The sequence below is a fragment of the Erythrolamprus reginae genome, chromosome 9 (assembly GCF_031021105.1).
Source record: "Erythrolamprus reginae isolate rEryReg1 chromosome 9, rEryReg1.hap1, whole genome shotgun sequence".
NCBI lineage: Eukaryota > Metazoa > Chordata > Lepidosauria > Squamata > Dipsadidae > Erythrolamprus > Erythrolamprus reginae.
Genome location: NC_091958.1, coordinates 47,839,620 through 47,864,669, shown reverse-complemented (window position 1 = coordinate 47,864,669; position 25,050 = coordinate 47,839,620). Strand labels below are relative to the sequence as shown.

The 25,050-nt window shown below is 41.9% G+C and overlaps 1 protein-coding gene across 1 annotated transcript in view; it reads left to right on the top strand.

Annotated features, from left to right (window-relative positions):
- The window catches only part of LOC139171800 (uncharacterized), a 124,489-nt gene that overhangs the window by 63,851 nt on the left and 35,588 nt on the right, over positions 1-25,050 (top strand). The window contains exons 27-42 of the mRNA XM_070760233.1: positions 102-313; positions 1,764-1,952; positions 2,897-3,036; positions 3,439-3,601; positions 3,691-3,777; positions 6,283-6,417; positions 7,931-8,035; positions 8,877-9,094; positions 11,211-11,404; positions 13,366-13,668; positions 15,585-15,751; positions 17,319-17,675; positions 18,836-19,186; positions 20,015-20,146; positions 21,219-21,368; positions 22,243-22,383. Of these exons, the coding sequence (XP_070616334.1) occupies positions 102-313; positions 1,764-1,952; positions 2,897-3,036; positions 3,439-3,601; positions 3,691-3,777; positions 6,283-6,417; positions 7,931-8,035; positions 8,877-9,094; positions 11,211-11,404; positions 13,366-13,668; positions 15,585-15,751; positions 17,319-17,675; positions 18,836-19,186; positions 20,015-20,146; positions 21,219-21,368; positions 22,243-22,383 (3,044 nt within the window). The remainder of the gene's footprint in view (positions 1-101; positions 314-1,763; positions 1,953-2,896; positions 3,037-3,438; positions 3,602-3,690; positions 3,778-6,282; positions 6,418-7,930; positions 8,036-8,876; positions 9,095-11,210; positions 11,405-13,365; positions 13,669-15,584; positions 15,752-17,318; positions 17,676-18,835; positions 19,187-20,014; positions 20,147-21,218; positions 21,369-22,242; positions 22,384-25,050) is intronic.

The following is a 25,050-nucleotide window of genomic DNA, read 5'->3' as shown; positions in this document are numbered from 1 at the left end:
GCAAGAGTTAAATGACGTGTATAAAGAACCAATTGGCGTTATTGGAAAATAAATGAACTTGAAGGGCAGCTTTCAAAAGTAAAGTTTTCTCTTCTTTACAGGTACATTCAACATGGACACACCCTGGCTGTACCTGTATGCCACTCACAAATTCCACCAGTACCAGCATTCGGCTTTCTTCACCGCTGTTGAGTTAACTGTCAGTAAAGCTTTTGTCCTCAAGGGTTTAATCCTGGAGCTCTTTTGCAAAGACAGCGGTGCTGAGAAGGACGGCAGAATTGAGATCCGCACAACGACAACCACCTATCTGAGAGTTAGTTCCTTCCTCTTGATTCCCTCTCCCTATCTTTCTGTTGCAATTGTTTGTGTGTTTGTTTGTCAAACATGTATAGGATAGTAGTTTGTATAAACATAACATAAGTAAAAAGTAACGATAAATGAGGACAATAGGACAAAATAAAAAATTGCATGTGTAGAAATGATTTTAAAATAACAGATTTAGAAGAGACAGCGATAGAGCAACAAGTTGTCAGTCTGTTAAACATGAGATGAATCAGGATAAGAATAACAAGATAAGTGTCTACGGAGAGGGGCGGCATACAAATCCAATAAATAAATAGATGATAGATAGATAGATAGATAGATAGATAGATAGATAGATAGATAGATAGATAGATAGATAGATAGTGTTCTGTCTGGGTTCCCCCAGACGTCAACACCAACTAAAAAGAGTATCCAGACACTCTGGTAAAAAGCAAAGTCATTTTATATCTTTGAAAACAAACACAGATAACAAAAACTGTTCTTACAAACTGGAATGCTATGAAGCTTCACAGAAAAGTCACGACGGCCAGACAATACAACAGGCTTCTTGCTGGCACACACACCACTGTAGATAATAAAACCCACGCCTCTCCCAAGTTTTCAGCCTTCGAGGCCACAAGCCAGAATCAGAGACGCCAAGGATCGAAGCAAGGTCACAGGACTCCCAAAAGATAACTCTCCACAATACAGGAAGGGCGGGCCTGCCTTTTCAACCTTTCTGAGGAGAACCACACCCAAACCCAGCTGTTGCCTATTAGGGATGGAAATACCTGGCTAATTGTCCCCTTCGTTGTGCTGCCCTTCTCCGCCTCATATCTATGATGGCTTGTGCATTCTCATCTAATGACTCCAGGCTACTCGCTGGGGAGAGCTCCCCCCTGGGGGTCTCAGGCTGTTCTCCCTCCTCCTTGTCCTGACATTCCTCTTCCCCGTCTGCCTGGTCCTCCTCCTCCTCCTGTTCCTCGTCCTCCCCCTCTGAGCATGGAGCCGGCAGAGTTCCAGCCGTTCCCTGAGGAGCCTCAGACTGAATCACAACAGATAGATAGATAGATAGATAGATAGATAGATAGATAGATAGATAGATAGACAGACAAACAAACAAACAAACAAACTTGGAACGGTAAAGAAGGAGAAAGAAGAAGTAGAAAGGTGAAGGAAGAAGAGAAGGAATGGAGGAAAGTAGGAAGGGGGAGAGAAAAAGTAAGAAAGTAGAAGGAAGTAATGGAGAGGGGGGAGTGTAAAGAAATGAAGAATAATAGACTGATGGACAATAATATAAAACAGATCCAAAATTAGGATATTGATTTAAGAATGATGGGATAAAAATGTGTAATTGTGTATGTTATTGATATATTTTAAGATGTATGCATTGATACATACATGGGGGGGAAACTTACCAAAAAAAAAAGAATTGAGAAAACATTCTTTTGATTTACTAGGCAACCACAATCAATCGTTTTATGAAAGGGTTCCTGCACAGCCAGAATGAAATCGTGTCATTGTGGAGCCAGCAGATAAACCATGAATTTCTCCTGGAAAGCGATGAACATTCCAAATTTCTTCGCTTTAGACTGACATCTGCAAAGAAGGAATTTAATCTGACGGCATCTTATTGGCATTTGGAAGCGGTAAGAGGATCTCTCTTATTTTTTTTGGCAAAGAAGAAGGGATGGGAAGTACGAAGGGACACAGACCGACTGGGGAATTCTGGGAGTTGAAATACAGAAGTTTTAAAGTTGCCAAGTTTGGGGACCTTTACTGTAGCCTTTCAGCTTTGAGTTCAATGAATTAGTATCATTCGCTTTTCATTGTATAATGAATTTTTCCCTTAAATAGAATTAAATAGTCAGGTGGCATCTGAAAGAAGGAAGATTCAGACAGGCTATCAGGAAACCAGAAACAGTTCTTTCTTTCTTTCTTTCTTTCTTTCTTTCTTTCTTTCTTTCTCTCTCTCTCTCTCTCTCTCTCTCTCTCCCTTCCTTCCTTCCTTCATTCATTCATTCATCACTCAGACATTACTACTAGAATATTACTGGGTGGAGCAGAGGACTATCGTTCAATGGCCCTAGGCCTGCCGGCAAAGTCATGTTTTTAAAGCCTTTTGAAAGGCCAGGAAGGTGGGAGCAGTGCGAATCTACAGGGGGAGTTGATTCCAGAGGATTGGAGCCACCACGGAGAAGACCCTTCCCCATGGTCCTTGCCAGCTGGCATTGCTTGGCTGATGGGACCTGGAGAAAGCTGACTCTGTGGGATCTAATTGGTCTCTGGGGCAGAAGATGGTCCCGTAAATAATGTGGTCTTAAACTATGCAGCGTTTTAGCACCAACCGCAGTGACAGCAGCAAGAACAACGGTGAGGTTTGACAGCTCCCTTTCATAGGGAAGCTGTCAAACCCTGAACCAAGGAGACCTGTTTATTCTCCTGCGCATTGGTTGCCCGCATTTCAACCAATCAAGCAGCAACTGGCGTGGCGGTGGGTTGAGGACAAACGACGTCATAAATCGATGACTTGGTGGGGAGGTCATATATCACGGATTCAACAGATAGCTTAGTAATGGCTTCTTGTTTTCAGCCTAGAAAATCAAACATTTCTACATCTGTTGTGTGGACCGACCACAAGAACCCACCTGTTGTTCTACAGTTTGAGGTACAGCTGGAAGAAGTGAAGAAAGAAAAAATGCTTTATCAGAAACGTGGAACTCTCCTGTTCAGGTACCTTGGTTCCCTTCCCACCTGCTCGCATCCATTAGAATTTACAGCAGGGATAGGCTACCTGAGTGAGCCAGTTAGGTGGAGCGGTTAAAGCATGAGAAGATAGGTGCTGATAGGAAATTCATTGCAAAGATGTAGGATTTTCTGTTTAACTATGAAAATATAGAAGAAGTGGCAAAGGAAAATATGATTGCCTGGATGACCAATTTTGGCCACACTATTCAGTTAGAGGATTGGAAAAAGATTTGGAAAGATAATTACAAATTTTATTTTATCTTAGGATGGATATATGTTTATCCCAGGCATGTTTAAATTCAGTTACTGTGGATTTACCAACCACGTCTGCTGGAAGTTTGTTCCAAGGATCTACTACTCTTTCAGTAAAATAATATTTTCTCCTAGGCATCCGCTAAGTCTCCCCATTCCACAAAGTCTTCTTCTCCAGGAAACGTTCACGGTCAACAAGAAGGAGAAGCACTACTCTTTGGAAACCAGACTGGTGATCGACGAGCAGGAAGACTCCATTCTCACCCTCACCTTGGGCTATCCAACTAAAAACCCGTATGTAAGTGATGAGCATGGTCAATAAAGATTGGGGGAGAGTCATTCTTTCCATTCTCAAGAGCGATGAGATTATCTTCCTTCCATCTCTAGATATGTGCGAGGTTGACTCATCCGTATAACAGCGGCATTTTCCCTCAAAATACAGAAATGTGCGTCATGTTGCGGAATCTCATCCACGTAAGTGGAAGTCAAAATTTGTTTTTGCCAGATGTAGATTGTGAATTCTGTGCCTGTTGGAGTTCTTCTAAAGATGGCCCACCAGCTTGTGTTTTCTGATAGAGCAATTGGGCTGCCACAGGCGCCCCTGACTTCAGATCGTGCAGAATGCAGCTGCGAGAGCAATCATGGGCTTTTCCAAATATGCCCATGTTACTCCAACACTCTGCAGTCTGCATTGGTTGCCAATCAGTTTCCAGTCACAATTCAAAGTGTTGGTTATTACCTATAAAGCCCTTCATGGCACCGGACCAGGATATCTGCGAGACCGCCTTCTGCTGCACGAATCCCAGCGACCAGTCAGGTCCCACAGAGTTGGTCTTCTCCGGGTCCCGTCGACTAAACAATGTCGTCTGGCAGGACCCAGGGGAAGAGCCTTCTCTGTGGCGGCCCCAACCCTCTGGAATCAGCTCCCTCCAGAGATTAGAACTGCCCCTACCCTCCTTGCCTTTCGTAAACTCCTTAAAACCCACCTCTGTCGTCAAGCGTGGGGGAACTGAGACATCTCCCCCTGCCTATGTAGTTTTAGTTCATGATAAGATTGAATGTATGTTTTTTATATTGGGGTTCTTTGCTTTTAGATTTTTAAATGTGTTATTTTAGATTTTGAATTATTAGATTTGTCAATGTATATTGTTTTTGTCACTGCTGTGAGCCGCCCCGAGTCTGCGGAGAGGGGCGGCATACAAATCTAATTAATAATAATAATAATAATAATAATAATAATAATAATAATAATAATGAATAACATCAAGCCGGCCAAACCCACTCGGGCCACACACACTCCACCCACCCCCAAGGTCAAACACAACATGATGCAGCCCCCAATGAAATTGAGTTTGACCCCCCAATATACAGTGAAGGGCTGCAAAAAATTTTTACTACCACACTGTTGGCATGGCTTACTTAATGGGTGTGGCTTGCCGGCCATGTGATGAAGTGGGAGTGGCTTGATGATCATGTGACCGGGGTGGCTTAAAGGTCATGTGACTGGCTTAAAGGTGGCCAACTTGACTTCACTCACGTCAAGGGCTTGGGTTAGGGTACCTGGCCTCTCCTCCCCTCAAAGAGATACAATTTCCTTATCTATTTACTATGACTGAACATCCAAAATGTACTATTTAACTCTATGTATATGTGCCATATGTGTATATACATATTACACACAGGTACACAAAAATAGACATTATCTACTATATAAACTGTATGTGTACATACACACACACAAACACACAGCTTTTCTAAAATTATACACATTCAACCTCATTTACTGCGGTAGGAAAACATATCCATAGCCCAGAAAAGAAAAAAAGAAAAACAATTCTACCGTTCTGCGTACCTGACCGTACCCATAGGATCCCATCACTGCTGATATAGAAGAAGCCAACTAGAAGACCATGAGCTTGGGGTCAACAGGGCACACTCCTCTAGACTAGTGGTTCCCAAACTTGGCAACTTTAAGACTTGTGGACTTCAACTCCCAGAATTCTCCTTCCAGCCTAGCATAGCTATGTATAGTATAGCATAGCATAGCTGGCTGGAGAATTCTGGGAGTTGAAGTCCATAAGTCTTAAAGTTGCCAGGTTTGGGAAACACTGCTTAGACCTATGTACCATATTTTTTGGAGTATAATGCACCTTTCCCCCCTCTAAAAGAGGTTGAAAATTTGGGTGCATCTTATACTCTGTAGCTTTTTTGAAGCTTTTTTTTTTTTAAACAGCCCTAACGAGGTGCTAAGGATCTTCCTGCCTCTTCCTGGATTGCAGACTTTTTTCATTGCTAATCCCATGGAAGAATATTTTTCCAGCCCTAAGTCTTTGCAGGCTTTTTTTCATTGCTACTCGCTCCAAATAAGATTTTTTAAAGCCCTAATTGGGGCTAAAATAATGTGCTGAAGTTGACCAGACTAAGGATGCTACCATATTTTTTTGGAGTTTGATGCACCTTTCCCCCCTCTAAAAAGGGGCTGAAAATTTGGGTGCATCTTATACTCTGAATATAACTTTTCCGAAGTTTTTCCCCCAGCCCTAACGAGGTGCTAATTGTCTTCCTGGCTCTTCCTGGATTGCAGACTTTTTTTCATTGCTAATCCCTTGGAAGAATGTTTTTTTCCATCCCTAAGTCTTTGCAGGCTTTTTTTCATTGCTACTCGCTCCAAATAAGGTTTTTTAAAGCCCTAACCAGGGGATAAAATAATGTGCTGAAGTTGACCAGAGTAAGAATGCTAACCAGATGAATATCTGATAGGCAATTTTCCCCCACCCCATTTTCCTCCCCAAAAATTAAGGTGCATCTTATACTCCAATGCATCTTATACTCTGCAAAATACAGTAATCTCAGCACCAGTTTTCTTTATCATGACACTAACCTTAATACTTGAGTTCTGCATAGTCGCTGAGATTCCAAATTTAGGTGTTTCCTTGTTGAACCAGCAGTTTGAAACGCTGAAACTATCAAACCCTACAGGCAAATCAAGAACTGGAAGTGAAACTGAAAATCAATCGAAAAGAAGTACTAAGCTTCCTGGGAAAATACCACAATAAATCTAGCGTGAGCCAATCCCACCATCTGATACAGCTGGATATCACCCATTCATTCCAGGTATGTACATATATCCATGTTGACAATTTAGGGTTAACATTGAATCAACCCCAAAGATGAAAACAGAAGCCAGATTTGGAAGTACAGTGATACCTTGTCTTACAGACTTAATTGGTTCTGGGACCAGGTTCTTAAGGTGACAAGTTTGTAAGACGAAACAATGTTTCCCATAGGAATCAATGGAAAAGCAATTAATGCGTGCAAGCCCAAAATTCACCCATTTTGCCAGCCGAAGTACCCGTTTTTGTGCTGCTGGGATTCCCCTGAGGCTCCCCTCCATGGGAAACCCCACCTCCAGACTTCTGTGTTTTTGTGATGCTGCAGGGAAATCCCAGCATCGCAAAAACGAGTGCTTCACTGGCAACAGAAGTCCGGAGGTGGGGTTTCCCAGCGAAGGGAGCATCAGTGAAATCACAGCATTGCAAAAACACCGAAATCCTCAAAACTCCACCTCCGGATCTCTGTTTTTGCGATGCTGCAATTTCACTGAGGCTCCCCTCGCTGGGAAACCCCACCTCTGGACTTCCGTTGCCAGCAAAGTGCCCGTTTTGCACTGTTGGGATTCCCCTGCAGCATCACAAAAACATGGAAGTCCGGAGGTGGTGTTTCCATGGACGGGAGCCTCAGGAGAATCCCAGCAGCGCAAAAATGGGTGCTTCGCTGGCAACAGAAGTCCGGAGGCGAGGCCTCCCAGTGGTGGCGGTGGGTTTGTAAGGTGAAAATAGTTTGTAAGAAGAGGCAAAAAAATCTTAAACCCCGGGTTTGTATCTCGAAAAGTTTGTATGATGAGGCGTTTGTAAGACGAGGTATCACTGTATGTCAGAATCGAGGAAAATACCGTATTTTTCAGAGTATAAGATGCACCTTTTTCCTCCCTAAAAGAGGCTTATAATTATACTCTGAATGTAAGTTTTTTCCCCCAGCCCTAATTAGCTGCTAACGATCATCCCAGCTCTTACCTTGCAGGCTCTTTCATTGTTACTCTCTGCGAAGAATGTTTTCCAAGACCTAAGTCTTTGCAGGGTTTGTTTCATTTCTCTAACTTGCTCCAAATAAGTTTCTTTCCAGCCTTAACAATGTTCCCAGCTCTTACCCGCTTGCAAGATCTTTCATTCTTACTCTCTGTGAAGAATGTTTTCCAAACCCTGACTCTACTTGCTCCAAATGTTTCTTTCCAGGTGCTAATGATCTTACTGGCTCGCAAGCTCTTTCATTGTTACTCTCTCCAAATAAAGTTTTTTTAAAGCCCTAACCAGGGGATAAAATAATGTGCTGAAGCTGACCAGACTAAGGACGCTAGCCAGATGAATACCCGATAAGCAGATTCTTTTCCCTATTTCCCTCCCCAAAAACTAAGGTGCGTCTTATACTCTGGTGCGTCTTATGCTCTGAAAAATATGGTAAATGCCAAAATTAGATTTAGGAATCCAATATCTCTAGAAGAGGATTTGGGAATAGCTAATCTATATCATAACCACAATTAAGCTCCTCTTAAACTCCTTTTTAAAAACAGGTACTCCAACAGTTCAATATTTGGCTTAATGGACCAGACTCTGGATTTAAATTCTATCCTCAATTTCTTCAACAGAATTGGTCACATTTTCCACAAGCTATTCAGGTACTGGAAAATATATTCTCCACTGTCATCTGTCATCTGTTGATTCTTCTGCATTTTTCTTCCACGATGCCATCAATGCACTGACCCAAAACAACAAACCATTACAACAGTGTAGTCCCCCCAAAAAAAGGTCAATCTGGTGACCTTGTGCTCATTGTTGCCCACAATTCAACCCCGAGCTACAAATATTCCCTTCCATTGGCAGGATCTGTGATTTATAAAATGTACCCATCATTTGAGAGTAGTGTATTTATATACAGTGGTACCTCTACCTAGGAACTCCTCTACTTACAAACTTTTCTAGATAAGAACCAGGTGTTCAAGATTTTTTTTGCCTCTTCTTAGGAACCATTTTCCACTTACAAACCCGAGCCTCCGAAACTGTAACCGGAAAAGGCAGGGAGAAGCCTCCGTGGGGCCTCTCTAGGAATATCCTGGGAGGAAACAGGGCCAGAAAAGGCGGGGAGAAGCTTTTGTGGGGCCTCTCTAGGAATCTCGTGGGAGGAAACAGGGCCAGAAAAGGCGGGGAGAAGCCTCCGTGGGGCCTCTCTAGGAATCTCCTGGGAGGAAACAGGGCCTCCACCCTCCCTGTGGTTTCCCCAATCGCACGCCTTATTTGCTTTTACATTGATTCCTTTTGGAAAAATTACTTCTTCTTACAAACGTTTCTACTTAAGAACCTGGTCACAGAACAAATTAAGTTCGTAAGTAGAGGTACCACTGTACTTTCACCTCCCATTCTCCTCTTTCGTCTTTTCACATCTGGGGCCATTGATTTTGGATTGTGGGTCAACCAAGGACTTTAGCGTGATCTTTTGACTCTGCTTTCCTGATGCTTTAGGCCCAGTTTAGTCTAAACTGCCATGGTCGCAATGGCTTCAATGGATCTTTTGACCTTCATACCAGTACACGGAATCTAATGTTCCTGGAGGCCAATTTTGACCATGAGATGAAAAGAAACACCCGAGCCATTCATCTGAACGCTGCCTTAAAGCAAGACATTTTAGATGGGTTTAAATATCTGGAGCTGCAGTTCCTGAGTAAGGAGACACCCTCAAGGTAAACAATGTCGTTTGGCGGGCCCCAGGGGAAGAGCCTTCTCTGTGGCGGCCCCGGCCCTCTGGAACCAACTCCCCCCGGAGATTAGAACTGCCCCCACCCTCCCTGTCTTTCGCAAACTACTCAAGACTCACTTACGCTGCCAGGCATGGGGGAGTTAAGATATTCCTTCCCCCTAGGCCATTACAAGTTATGCATGGTATGTTTGTGTGTATGTTTGGTTTTATAATAAGGGTTTTTAGTTGTTTTATTAATTGGATTGTTACATGCTGTTTTTATCATTGTTGTTAGCCGCCCCGAGTCTACGGAGAGGGGCGGCATACAAATCCAATAAATAAATAAATAAATATGGGGGGGAGGGGATAGGTGATAATCCAGAAATGAACTTGAACATCTGGTCCAAAACTTCTTGACTTGTTGAAATGACAGATAGGATTGCTTGTTTCTGCGTGGTATAAATCGCTTGGAAGTTATTTCACCAATTCTTGTGGTTTGATTCACTTCCGTCCACCAAATGGATTTGTGAGTTGTGTATGTGGGCAGGACTAGAGTACTGCCCCCTTATGTCTATTTAATGTCTGAAACGATAAAAGAAGTAGAAAACAATAATAATCAACCACAGAAAGCTATGTTATTGTACTGGAGAAGGAAATAGCAAGAGCATTTAGACATCTATATACCACTTCATAGTGGCTTTTACAGCCCTCTCTAAGTGGTTTATAGAATCAGTCTCTCACCCCCCCCCCCAACAATCTGGGTCCTCATTTGACCCACCTCAGAAGGATGGAAGGCTGAGTCAACCTTGAGCCGGTGGTGAGATTTGAACTGCTGAACTACAGCTAGCAGTTAGCTGAAATAGCCTGCAGTGCTGCACTCTAACCATTGTGCTGCCCCAGCTCTAAATACCAGGATTGAATAAAATATTAGGGTTATGTGGTTCTTAAATTGGCTTGTTTGGTTTTTTTAAGGACAATGAGCAGACTCAAGAAGTATACTTAACCGAAAGTTAAGATCAGGTCTCTTGTTCTTCCAGCTGAACCTTTGCTTATTTCATGGACACAATCCATAGATTTTCTTCCACTGTCTTCTTCTGATCTGCTGGTTGACTTATATATTTTTATTTTATTCATTTGTCCAATACACAAATACATAGGAAGAAAAATAGACATGTGGTAATATATATAAGGGTAAAAGTGAACTTAGAGGAGAGGATATATGAAAGGAAGAGAATATATAAGATAGGTGAAAGAAAGGAAAGACAATTGGAGAGGGGACGAAAGGCACACAAGTGCACTTATGTACGCCCCTTACTGGCCTCTTAGGAACCTGGAGAGGTCAATCGTGGAGAGTCTAAGGGAGAAATGTTGGGGGTTAGGGGTTGACACGATTGAGTCCGGTAATGAGTTCCACGCTTTGATAACTCGATTGTTGAAAATCATATTTTTTACAGTCAAGTTTGGAGCGGTTCGTATTAAGTTTGAATCTGTTGCGTGCTCTTGTGTTGTTGCGGTTGAAGCTGAAGTAGTCATTGACCGGTAGGACGTTGCAGCATATGATCTTGTGGGCAATACTCAAATCGTGTTTTAGGCGCCGTAGTTCTAGGCTTTCTAGGCCCAGGATTGTTAGTCTATTTTCGTAGGATATTCTGTTTCGAGTGGAGGAGTGAAGGGCTCTTCCGGTGAAATATCTTTGGACATTTTGATGTCTGAGATGTGATATGGGTTCCAGACAGATGAGCAGTAGTCAAGGATGGGTCTGGCAAAAGTTTTGTAGGCTCTTGCGAGTAGTGTGAGATTGCCTGAGCAGAAGCTGCGTAGGATCAAGTTAACAACTCTAGAGGCTTGTTTGGCGATATTGTTGCAGTGGGCTTTAGCACTTAGGTCATTCGATATTAGTATTCCAAGGTCTTTTACAGAAACCAGAAATAATTGACCAAGTGTTTTCACCTGCTAGGGCATTTTTGCATGTCTTGGTCTCATAATACCTGTTGATCTTTCTGCAATTCTGCAAAATTGCGAACATTATAGAAAGACCCTTTATTGTAAAACAGTACCGGCTGCTTGTTTAGCCTTTTTAGAATAACATTGATTTTCAATTAGTTTCTTTCTTACAACAGGCTGCTGTTGACATCATCAGTAAAATTGAATCAGCATTCCTTCCAGGTGGGCATTTCAGGATCCAAGGAACAGAAAGCCGGCGTGGTGACCCTCCGTGGCTACGTGCACCACAACCTTGAAAGCATACGGCTCATTGTCCCTCAGGCTCTTTCCCTGAATAGTTCTCTCAAACGCCGAGTCAATTTTAATCAAGGTACCAGCAGCTCTGTTGGTTTGGACAATCAGATCATTGGGGCCAGATAGATAATGCTACCACCAGGTAGATCTGGGATTTTCAGCTTTGGGTGCTTTGGAGAAGACAAATGTTGACAATCTTCTGTGTTAAAGCCTCATTGTAATCAGGTTGTAAATGGTGTGGCCACATGACCAGTGTTCCCTCTAATTTTTTGGGGGGGTGGGCGGAAAAGTATAGTGTCTGAGCGGCAGTCCCTTTGGGACTGGGCGGCACAGAAATAATAAATAAACAAACAAACAAACAAACAAACAAACAAATAAAAAACCCACCCTGTTTTGCCTCAGAGAATTTCAAAATAAAATACTGTACTGTGTGTCTATAACAGTGAGCTCATAATAGGGCAACTCTATCAATATCAAAATGCCACTTAAATAGTTGAGCTAGTTTCAAACTAGATTTTGATTTTCTTTCTCTCTTCCTTACTCCCATTCTTTTTCTTTCTCTTTTCCTTCCTCTCTTTTTTCTATCTGTTTCTCTCTCTTCCTCTCTTCCTCTCTCTCTCCTTCCCTCTCGGCTTCTGGGCAGGTTTGGAAAACTCTGAGTTGATGATGATTTTTAAGTGAGCAATTGCTCACTGCTCAGCTTAGAGGGAACTATGCACATGACCCTGGGATGCTGCAGCCATCCTAAATATATGTCACTTGCCAAATGCCCAAATTTTGATTACATGACCATGGGGATGCTGCTACAGTTGAAAGTGCAAGGACCAATTGTAGGTCACTATTTTCAGTGTGGTTGTAATTCTGAATCAATAAATTAGAGTAGAGTAGTAGAGTAAAGTAGAGTAGAGTAGTAGAGTAGAGTAGAAGAGCAGAGTAGAGTAGAAAAGAGAAGTAGAGTAGAGTAGAAGAGAAGAGTAGAGTGGAATAAATAAGGTTAAATAAGGTTAGGTTAAAGGGTTAAATAAGGTTCAGGAGGGAAGTGTTTTTAATAGGAAAGTGAACACAAGAACAAGGGGACACAATCGGAGGTTGTTATAAACTGTTTTTATTGTGTTGTGAGCCGCCCCGAGTCTACGGAGAGGGGCGGCATACAAATCTAATAAATAGATAGATAGATAGATAGATAGATAGATAGATAGATAGATAGATAGATAGATAGATAATAGATAGATAGATTGATAGATAGATAGATAGATAGATAGATAGATAGATAGATAGATGATAGATAGATAGATGATAGATAGATAGATAGATAGATAGATGATAGATGATAGATAGATAGATAGATAGATAGATAGATAGATAGATAGATAGATGATAGATAGATAGATAGATAGATGATAGATAGATAGATAGATAGATAGATAGATGATAGATAGATAGATAGATAGATAGATGATAGATAGATAGATGATAGATAGATAGATAGATAGATGATAGATAGATAGATAGATAGATAGATGATGATGATAGATAGATAGATAGATAGATAGATAGATAAATAGATAGATAGATAGATGATAGATAGATAGATGATAGATAGATGATAGATAGATAGATAGATAGAAAGAAAGATAGATAGATAGATAGATGATAGATAGATAGATGATAGATAGATAGATAGATGATAGATAGATAGATAGATGATAGATAGATAGATAGATGATAGATAGATAGATAGATAGATAGATGATAGATAGATAGATAGATAGATAGATGATAGATAGATAGATAGATAGATAGATGATAGATAGATGATAGATAGATAGATAGATAGATAGAAAGAAAGATAGATAGATAGATAGATAGATAGATAGATAGATAGATAGATAGATAGAAGAAAGGTATAGGAGATATAGGAGAGCAATAGGACAGGGGACGGAAGGCACTCTAGTGCACTTGTACTCGCCCCTTACTGACCTCTTAGGAATCTGGAGAGGTCAACCGTAGATAATCTGATTGTCTTGCTTCTAACAGGCCTTGTGACCGTTGCGATGAACCAATCCATTTTGTCCATTCATGTCCGGAGCAAATGTGTATGTGGGAATGAAAGCTTCTATACAATGATGGTGGCCGTGACGCAGGATAGCCACGATATCTTCTTAGCTCAGGGGAAACTGAAAAGTTCCCTCCAACTGAACCGAAGCATCCAAAAGGACGAAGCCCATGTTCCGAAGGGCCCACGAACTCTCTGTGTTAACCTTGCAAACATTTTCCTTCAGAGTGAGGTTGGATTCACAGCCACGTTCACACACAACATCAGCAACTTCTATGCGATAGGTAAGGCATCGGAGCAGAATATCTCCGGGACCGTCTTCTGCTGCACGAATCCCAGCGACCGATTAGGTCCCACAGAGTTGGCCTTCTCCGGGTCCCGTCGACTAAACAATGTCGTTTGGCGGGACCCAGGGAAAGAGCCTTCTCTGTGGCGGTCCCTACCCTCTGGAACCAACTCAGAGTTGCCCCCACCCTCCTTGCCTTTCGTAAGCTCCTTAAAACCCACCTCTGTGATCAGGCATGGGGGAATTGAGATATTCCCTTCCCCCTAGGCTTATAGAATTTATGCATGGTATGTCTGTATGTATGATTGGTTTCTTAAATTGGGGTTTTTTTACATTACTTTTAATATTAAGATTTGTTCATATTGTCTTTTTACTGTTGTTAGCCGCCCCGAGTCTGCGGAGAGGGGCGGCATACAAATCTAATTAATAAATAAATAAAATAAAGAAATAAATCTGAGAAATAAATCAGAGTCCAAGGCTTCAGCCTTCTTCAAAGTTCCAATTTATTAACAGGGCCATGTTAGCACAACTGGAGAAACCCGGATCTAAAGTCACAAGAGTAACTCTACCCTGGTTAAGAGTCTGTTCCCTTGCATCTCCTCCCACAAGCCCATCCCATGAATCGTACATCTTCTGCCAGGGTGTCCTGCAACTCCCAGCAACTTCCGGCCAGATGCTGAACAAAGGCTGACCTTGAGAACCTAAAAGGAATGTGTCATGGCATGCAGCCCCCCTCCCCAGGTTTTCACAGCAAGAAACATTCCAAAAGAACATAGCATAATGTGGCAGGCCAAAACATCCAAGCATTCTGGATTCGGCCTGACAGGCGGCCTCTCCTCAAGAAAAAAGTGTGTCCTGCAAAGATAAAGGAAATATCTAGTAGGGGGTTTGTTTTTTGTATTATCAACCACTCCTCCCCACCCTAACCCCAAGTTCCCACAGCAAGAAACATTCCAGAAACATTCCCCCCAAGTTCCCACAGCAAGAAACATTCCAAAAGAACATAGCATAATGTGGCAGGCCAAAACCTCCAAGCATTCTGGCTTTGGCCTGACAGGCGGCCTCCCCTCAAGAAAAAAATGTGTCCTGCAAAGAGAAAGGAAATACCTAGTAGGGGGTTAGTTTTTTGTATTATCAACCACCCCTCCCCACCCCAACCCCAAGTTCCTACAGCAAGAAACATTTCCCCCAAGTTCCCACAGCAAGAAACATTCCAAAACAACATAGCATAATGTAGCAGGCCAAAACCTCCAAGTATTCTGTCTTTAGATCGACAGTTGAAGGGTTTGCTTCATTATTTTAGAATCTTTGGGAAAGTCACTTGAATTAGGTGCCACAGAGTTGGCCTTCTCCGGGTCCTGTCGACAAAACAATACCGTCTGGTGGGCCCCAGGGGACGAGCCTTATCTGTGGCGGCCCCGGCCCTCTGGAACCAACTCTCCCTGGAGATTAGAACTGCCCCCACCCTCCTTGCCTTTCATAAGCTATTAAAGACCCACCTATGTCATCAGGTATGGGGAAGCTGAGCCCCTGGGTTTTATTATTTATGTATGGTATGAGTGTGTTGTATGGTTTTTTTAAATAATGGTTTTTAAATTTCTTTTAATGTATTAAATTTGTTACATTGTTGTTACTGTTGTGAGCCGTCCCGAGTCTTCGGAGAGGGGCGGCATACAAATCTAATTAATAATAATAATAATAATAATAATAATGATGATGATGATGATGATAATAATAATAATAATAATTCATACCCCTTAGAATTTAAAAATTGATCCATTAGGATTGGACTTTTTGCTCAGTTCTTATCCAAAGAATACTTGACATTTGGTTTGTTGGGTTCAGAAAAAACTTCAGGCCAGGAAGTTCAGCTCTCCACTAAACTGTCTCCTTCTCCATTATCTCCATCTCTAGGACTTCCCACAGAAAGTAGCCTCAAGGCCATGTATGGTCACAATGATACTTACCAGAGAGTATCTGTGAATCTTCAAGAGGGCAACCAGAAGATTAATGTCATATTTAGAGTTGAGAAGTTGCCGCCAGAAGCCCTTCAAACCCAGTTGGCAAATCATTCTTTAGAGGTACAAGACTTTTTCTCCAGGTTTGGACAATGATAGTTGGGAGCAGGGGTAGGGTAGGAGTTGAAGCAGTTTGTGTCCAGGATGTGAGGTGTCTGTAAATATTTTCACAGCCTGCTTTTTGACTGGTGCAGTATACAGATCCTCAGTGGAAGGCAGGTTGGCAGTAATTGTTTTTTCTGGACTTCTGATTACCCTCTGAAGGTTGTGTCGGTCTTGTTGGGTTGCAGAACCAAACCAGACAGTTATAGAGGTGCAGATGACAGACTCAATGATTCCTCTGGAGAACTGCATAAGCAGCTCCTTGGGCAGTTTGAGCTTCCTGAGTTGGTGCAGAAAGAACATTCTTCATTGTGCTTTTTTGATGATGTTTTTGATGTTAAGTGACTATTTTAGGTTTTGAGATATGATGGAACCTAGGAATTTGAAGATCTCTACCATTAATACTGTGTTATCTAATATTGTAAGAGGCGGTAGGATGGGAGTCCTATCTATCACCATTTCTACGGTTTTGAGTGTGTTCCATTCCAATTTGTTCTGGTCACATCACAAGGCTAGTTGTTCAACTTCCCGTCTGTATGCGGTTTCATCATTGTCTCGAATGAGACCAATCACTCTTGTATCATCTGCAAACTTCAGCAGTTTATCAGATGGAGAAGCCTCCATGGGGCCTCTCTAGGAATCTCCTGGGAGGAAACAGGGCCTCCACCCTCCCTGAGGTTTCCCCAATCACACGCATTATTTGCTTTTACATTGATTCCTATGGGAAAAATTGCTTCTTCTTACAAACTTAAGAACCTGGTCAAGAAACAAATTAAGTTTGTAACTAGAAGTACCTGCTCACAGTCATTCATGCCGTCATCACCTCGAGGCTCGACTACTGTAACGCTCTCTACATGGGGCTACCTTTGAAGAGTGTTCGGAAACTTCAGATCGTGCAGAATGCAGCTGCGAGAGCAGTCATGGGCTTCCCTAAATATGCCCATGTTACACCAACACTCCGCAGTCTGCATTGGTTGCCGATCAATTTCCGGTCACAATTCAAAGTGTTGGTTATGACCTATAAAGCCCTTCATGGCATCGGATCAGAATATCTCCGGGACCGCCTTCTGCTGCACGAATCCCAGCGACCGATTAGGTCCCACAGAGTGGGCTTTCTCTGGGTCCCGTCAACTAAACAATGTCGGTTGGCGGGCCCCAGGGGAAGAGCCTTCTCTGTGTCGACCCCGACTCTCTGGAACCAGCTCCCGCCAGAGATTAGAACTGCCCCCACCCTTCTTGCCTTTCGTAAGCTCCTTAAAACCCACCTTTGCCGCCAGGCATGGGGGAATTGAGATATCTCACCCCGGGCCTATACAATTTATGTATGGTATGTTTGTATGTATGTCTGCTTAATAATGGGGTTTTTAAAATATTTTAAATTGTAAATTATTAGATTTGTTATGAACTGTTTTATTGTGTTGTGAGCCGCCCCGAGTCTACGGAATACAAATCTAATAAATAGAAATACAAATTTGTTTAGACTGGAAAAAACTAAGGTGGCATTTTGATTTTTTTTCCCCCATTGTAGGAGTCACTAAGAACATTGCTCCACGGACCAGATGTGGCTAACGACTCTGCGCCCCATGTAATAAAGGAAATATTTTCAAATAGCCGTCTTGCTCTACCATGTATCCACACAGCATGCAACCTGGAGTACGTTGTAGAAACCAGTTTCAGTCATGCTTGGCCTTATCTTATGTCCCTAGGCCTCAGCCAAGAGAGTAGGGTCAAAATGGCCATTACAAGAGGGGATCCATACAGAGTCCTTCTAGAAATGACCTTGGGAAACGGCACATGGATGGGCCATGGGGAACTGAGTGCGAAGGATGGAGGAACCGCCGCAGAATGGAGGATGACCTTTCTGAACAAATCAGGCGCTTTGGAGGTGATTATGCAAGAGTTTTTTTACATCACTACAAGAAGAGACTGGGCAGCCAATTTGTTTGAAATAATATTTATTGGTTTATTTATTTTGTCCAATACACAATGAGAGTTTTAGTGGGTATATATCCATATACACATAGTAAAATACATGATGAAGGTTATAGAGGAGATATTCGTAGTAAAATATGTTCTGTTGGGCTCTCTGGTAGAATCCTCCCAAAAATTCACAGGTACAAATTTCAGACACAGACACGTTTGAAAATTCAAAACAATGTTCTTTATAATGAAAATTCACTTAAACTAAGCCCTCTTTTGGTATAGCCAAGAGCACTCGTCTCCAAACAAACTGGTAATTTCTACAAGTCCCTTATCAGTTCTGTGATACTTAGCTTGCAGCCGTGAGGCAATTCACAGTCCTTCTTCTTTCACAAAGTGAAACACACTTTGCTCTGGTTTAGTTTCAAAGCGGGGGAAAATCAGCACACAAAAAGTCAGTAAAGCAGTCATGAAACACAATGATCAGATAATCCTCCACAATGGACAAACTCACAGGCTGCTATTTATAGCAGCCTCCCTAATGACCACAGCCCCACCCAACCACAGGTGGCCTCATTTTCCTTGATAATAATCTCTCAGTTGTTGTTGCCTATGCATCGCTCTCCGCATACGTGGCTGTATCATTAACTCTTGTTCTGAATCCAAGGAGGAGCTAGATAATTGATCTCCTTCTGAGCTGTCTGCCCCACTCTCCTCCTCCCTGTCACTCATGTCTTCTTGGTCAGAGGAGCCTTCATCATCAGATTCTACCGGGGTCAAAACAGGCCTGCAGCATGTGGATGTCTCCCCCACATCCACAGTCCTTGGGGCAGGAGCTGGGCCAGAGCTAACCACAACAAAAATATATCTAAGAAATAATAGAAAAGAAGGTACAGTAATAGAACATATCAATGAAAGAATAGAAGAAGAGATATAGGAATAGAAGAAAGGTTTAGGAGATATAGGAGAGCAATAGGACATATTGTCCCTTGCTTGACTAGGGGGTTGGATTAGAAGTCCCCCAAAGTCCCTTCCAACTCAGTTATTCTCTACCCTATCTCATCCAGGACAAAGATTAGAAACGCATCGCCTTCAAACATGTTCATGTTTTGTGTCTTACAATAGGATCGTGGCTTCCCAAATCACGCACAATTCAATGGATCCCTTTTGATGGACGATGGCCAACTAGAATTCTTGAACAGCCTCCAAGTGGAAGGGCAACGGGCCTCTTTTACAGTCAGCACCAAGTGCCAACCTGAATTTATTTTACAAGTGGAGCTGAGACAGGGGCTTTCATTTTTCAACAGAATCCCCAAAGACAATAAGCTGGTTGTCCATTGTGGGAAACGACTCAAGCGTGCTATCAACTTGGAAGTGAAATCTGGGTTTTGCCAGCTTCGAGCCAACTTGGAGATGGATGTAGGAAACCGATCCCAGTGGCGAGCAGCGGTGGAGAACTCGTGCAAAATGATACAGGTATATACCTCACCTGTGTACAGAGCAAGGAAGGTGACCTTGACAGCAGGGTACAGGTGGTGTCTAAGCCAGCCAGGTGTGGGATTTAGGGGTTCTCCAAACTGCCCAGAATCTTAGCTACAGGTTCTCCTGAACCCCCGGCAAACCCCCAGCAGCCCACCTCTGCTTTAGATGCAGCTGCGAGAGCAATCATGGGCTTTCCCAAATATGCCCATGTTACTCCAACACTCTGCAGTCTGCACTGGTTGCCGATCAGTTTCCGGTCACAATTCAAAGTGTTGGTTATGACCTATAAAGCCCTTCATGGCACCGGACCAGAATATCTGCGAGACCGCCTTCTGCCGCATGAATCCCAGCGACCGGTTAGGTCCCACAGAGTTGGCCTTCTCTGGGTCCCGTCGACTAAACAATGTCGTCTGGTGGGACCCTGGGGAAGAGCCTTCTCTGTGGTGGCTCCGACCCTCTGGAACCAGCTCCCCCCAGAGATCAGGATTGCCCCCACCCTCCTTGCCTTTCGTAAACTTCTTAAAAGCTACCTCTGCCATCAGACATGGGGGAATTGAAACATCTCCCCCTTGCCCATGTAGTTTTTGTGTATGATTCAATTGTGTGTTGTTTTTTATATATTGGGGTTTCTTTTTTGGACTTTTTAATGTAAAACTGTAATCTAGATTTTTAAATATTAGATTTGTTACTATGTACTGTTCTTCACCATTGATGTGAGCCGCCCAGAGTCTGCAGAGAGGGGCGGCATATAAATCCAATAAATCTAATCTAATCTAATCTAATGTAGATGCTGCCATGTTGAATATTTCATTTTAATTTCAGGATGTTGGAATCCCAGCAAAAATGAATGCATCAGGGCATGTATTAAAGGATAAGATCAATCTTGATTCTCAAGCGATGCTTACTGTTGGTGAAAACACCGTCTCTGCATTCGTCCTTTTAAAAGGCACAGCTGTAAGTAATTGCTTGGCCACATGGAATGACTTTGGAACATGGAGTGTTGGGTTATTGCTTCGCCTGGTTAGGTTTGCTTGGTGTTCTGTCAAGCTCTCTGGTAGAATCCTCCCGAAAATTCACAGGTACAAATTTCAGACACACACATGTTTGAAAATTCAAAACAATGTTCTTTATACCAAAAATTCAAATAAACGAAGCACTCTTTTTGTATAGCAAAGATCACTCGTCTCCAAACAAACTGGTAATTTGTACAAGTCCCTTATCAGTTCTGAGATACTTAGCTTGCAGCTGTGAGGCAATTCACAGTCCTTCTTCTTTCACAAAGTGAAACACCCTTTGCTCTGGTTTAGTTTCAAAGTGGGGAAAATCAGCACACAAAGGTCAAAGTCAGCAAGGCAGGTACGAAACACAACGATCAGATAATCCTCCACAATGGCCAAACCCACAGGCTGCTATTTATAGCCCCACCCAACCACAGGTGGCCTCAATTTCTTTAATAATAATCTCTCAGTTGTTGCTGCCTATACATCGCTCTCCGCATGCATGGCTGTATCATTAACTCTTGTTCTGAATCCATAGAGGAACTAGATAATTGATCTTCTTCTGAGCTGTCTGCCCCACTCTCCTCCTCCCTGCCACTCATGTCTTCTTGGTCAGAGGAGCCTTCATCAGCAGATTCCACCGGGAGCAAAACAGGCCTGCAGCATGTGGATGTCTCCCCCACATCCACAGTCCTTGGGGCAGGAGCTGGGCCAGAGCTAACCACAACACTTGGTGTGCAGTGCTCTGTAGCGATGTCTTGAGGGTAGGAGTTGAAACAGTTTGTGTCCTGGATGCGAGGGGTCAGTAATTTGAGAGCATTTCACCGAGGCAGCCTTTGTCGGCGCCATCTTGGAAGCCATCTAGCGACTGTTCAAAGTTACAAGGGTATGAAAAACAGTCATAAGTCTTTTTTTCCCCACTGGCATTGTAACTTGCAATGGTCACTAAATGAACTGATGTAAGTCCAGGCCTACCTGTAGCTTTTGTCCACTGGCCACTTGATTTTCTTTGACTGTCTTTCCTGCAGACTAGACAAGAATTCCATGCGCTCCTGGATCAAAACATCAAAGGGGCCATTAACTCTGGCATTCCTGCAAGTACGGAAGTGGATTTGATTTCAGAAAAGAGTAGTGTCTTGTATGAAAGGCTGCTTCAGGTCAAGGTGGACGGCCAAAAGGTAAACTGCACTTTCTTTGGTGTAGGTTTCAGTTTGAATGACTCGGCAGCCTCCATCGCAAGTGAACCCCAAGGCTTAGGGGAAAAAGGCTCCCTAGATAAATTGAACACTTGTTATGAGGAACCAGACCAAAAAACACCCAACTTATCTTAGAAAAAACAAGATTGTGCTCTTGTAATGATGATTCCATTCTTGTAAAATTGTGGGAGGGATGATGATCTCTGAAAAAAAGTAAAAAGTAAAACTTCCCAAACCTAATCTCTTAATCTATATATATAAAAGCCAAATACCACTCACCCATCCCGAAATCTCCAGAACTGTAAAGCCTACCAAAGTTCCTCTTAGGTGCTTGCTAAGAAAAGGTTTTTCAAAATGACCATCGGATCATTAATATTTCTTATACAATATTATATTAACACACTCGGATGCTAAGGAGTTAGATGTTCTACTCCCCCTCCCTACCTGAAAATAACTCTGTTCCAACTGCCAGTTTCCTTATATTAACACGCTCTGATGCTACCCCTTCACTAAACCAGGCATGGGCATGGCCAACCCATGACTCATCCAGCCTGCAGGCTTTTAGATGTTCTACTCCCCCTCCCCATCTGAAAAGAACTCTGTTCCAACTGCCAGTGGCCTTATATTAATACGCTCTGATGCTAAAGAGTTACACATTCTACATAAATTGACAAGCTTTAGGTGTCAATGTATCAAGCCCAATCACATAGTTTTGTAGCAAAGCACGGGTATCCAGCTCCCACCCTTACAATTCCGGTAAAAATCCAGCCGTTGTTATCCAACCCCTAGCCTATTTGCCAAAAGTGAAAGTTACATTATTCCATTTAATGATTTCTCTTTCTGCTGATAACAACAGGTTTTGGTGTCTTCTTCTCTCAAGCGTGGGAAAGCACGCGTTGCTTATTCTGCCGCTGTCGCGCACCCTTTTAACTTCGCGATGAAGCACCTGGAGGTGAGCTCCCTGACCCAAAGCCGCAAAGGAGCATATGCACAACAGGTAATTGAAGAGGATTATCTCCCGAGAGTTCTAAGGCACGTTTCTGTGTTCAAAAATAAAATGTATCCTATTAATCCCAACCATTCCTACTTCCAAGGAATGAGACTTTATAAAGCTTGATCCGCTTAAAGTTGACCGGAAAATTATCCGGTCTGGAACGGATTTAATGCTCCATAAATAATGGTGAAATTGCTTCCGCACATGGTCGGTTTGAGAAACGCAGTAATGGGAACTAATGGCCTTTCTCGAACAGTGCAGCAAGTCTTCGACCTATGACAGTTCATTTAGTGACAATTCAAAAGTATAACAGCATTGAAAATAGTGACCTATGACCAAATTTTCACAGTTACGACCTTGATCACATGATCAAAATTCAGACGCTGGGCAACTGGTTCATAATTATGACCATTGCTGTGTCCCAAAGTCTTGGGTCGCTTCTTGCAACCATCTGACAAGCAGAGTCCAATGGGGAAGCCAGATAGAAACAGAAACATAGAAACATAGAAGATTGACGGCAGAAAAAGACCTCAAGGTCCATCTAGTCTGCCCCTTATACTATTTCCTTTAAAAAAAATAATAATAATTGATTTTTCAAAAGACAGACAAAGGACAGACAACATTCAACATTTAAGGAGCTACCATTGCTCCACTTATCATAGAAGTCTAACTAATACAAAAAAGAAAAAAACTTAACTATGATCAAATCGATACAAAAACATAACATACATACTCTATATTCTTATTAATTTTAACTCTATATTCTCTATATTAATTAATTTTCTTATCTATCAAATCAAATATTGAGTGTTTTAATCTAAAATGAAATATAAAATATATCGCTTCTAAATTTATCATATTGCAAAACTACCCTATGTTTATGGGTTTTTTTAAACTATTCATATATGCATACAGTTTACCATCAAATTAATATGTACAAATAATTGTAAATTCTTACTTTTTTAATTTTTAAAACTATTTTTAAAATTCCACCATTTATATACTTTATCCCATATTTTATAAAATTATGTTTCGGCTTGGTTATTCAAGCGTTTTGTCATCATATCTAATTTTGCACATTCTATATTTTTTTTAAATACTTCTGCATCTTTTGGTATTTCCTTTTCTTTCCATTTCTGTGCAAATACAATTCTTGCCGCAACCAATATATGTATTATTAAATAATAAATTTCTTTTTTATACCTCATATTTGAAATACCCAGTAGGAAAAATTCAGGAGATTTTTTAATCTTCTCCTTTGTTATTTCATTTATCCATTTCTCTACTTTATTGCAATATTTCCTGGCTTCAGAGCATGTCCACCATGCGTGAAAGTATGTGCCAGATTCTTTTTTACATTTCCAACAAACAGGTGATTGTTTATTTCTTGTGTTCACTTTCCTATTAAAAATACTTCCTTCCTGAACCTTATTTAACCCTTTCATATATTTAAATGTTTCAATAAGTACCCCCTTTCCCTTCTGTCCTCCAGACTATACAGATTGGGTTTATTTTATTTTATTTTATTTTATTTTATTTTATTTATTTATTTATTTATTTATTTATTTATTTATTTATTTATTTATTTATTTATTTATTTATTTATTTATTTATTTATTTATTTATTTATTTATTTTGTCCAATACACAATGAGGGTTTTAGTGGGTATATATCAATATACACATAGTAAAATACATGATGAAGGTTATAGAGGAGATACTCATAGTAAAATATATCTAAGAAATAATAGAAAAGAAGATATAGGAATAGAATATATCAATGAAAGAATAGAAGAAGATATATAGGAATAGAGGAAAGGTATAGGAGATATAGGAGAGCAATAGGACAGGGGACGGAAGGCACTCTAGTGCACTTGTAATCGCATTAAGTCTTTCCTGATAAGTTTTATCCTTAAGACCTTCCACCCTCATCACCTCGAGGCTTGACTACTGTAACGCTCTCTACATGGGGCTACCTTTGAAAAGTGTTCGGAAACTTCAGATCTTGCAGAATGCAGCTGCGAGAGCAATTATGGGCTTCTCCAAGTATGCCCATATCACTCCAACACTCCGCAGTCTGCATTGGCTGCCGATCAGTTTCCGGTCACAATTCAAAGTGTTGGTTATGACCTATAAAGCCCTTCATGGCACCGGACCAGAATATCTTCGGGACCGCCTCCTGCCGCACGAATCCCAGCGACCGGTTAGGTCCCACAGAGTTGGCCTTCTCCGGGTCCCGTCGACTAAACAATGTCGTCTGGCGGGACCCAGGGGAAGAGCCTTCTCTGTGGGGGGCCCGACCCTCTGGAACCAGCTCCCCCCTGAGATTAGGATTGCCCCCACCCTCCCTGCCTTTCGTAAACTCCTTAAGACCCACCTTTGCCGTCAGGCATGGGGGAACTAAAACACCTCCCCCTTGCCCATGTTGTTTTGTTGATTGATTGACTGTGTGCCTGTTTTTTATATACACTGTTTTTTATGAGATTATTAATTTAAATTGGAACTGGATGGGTGGGCATTGGATTTGGTATTGTGTACTGTACTGTTTTTTATTATTGTTGTGAGCCGCCCCGAGTTTGCGGAGAGGGGCGGCATATAAATCCAATAAACCTAAACCCACCATTTTTGTAGCCCGTCTTTGGAGTCCCGTTCCATTTTATCCATATCTTTT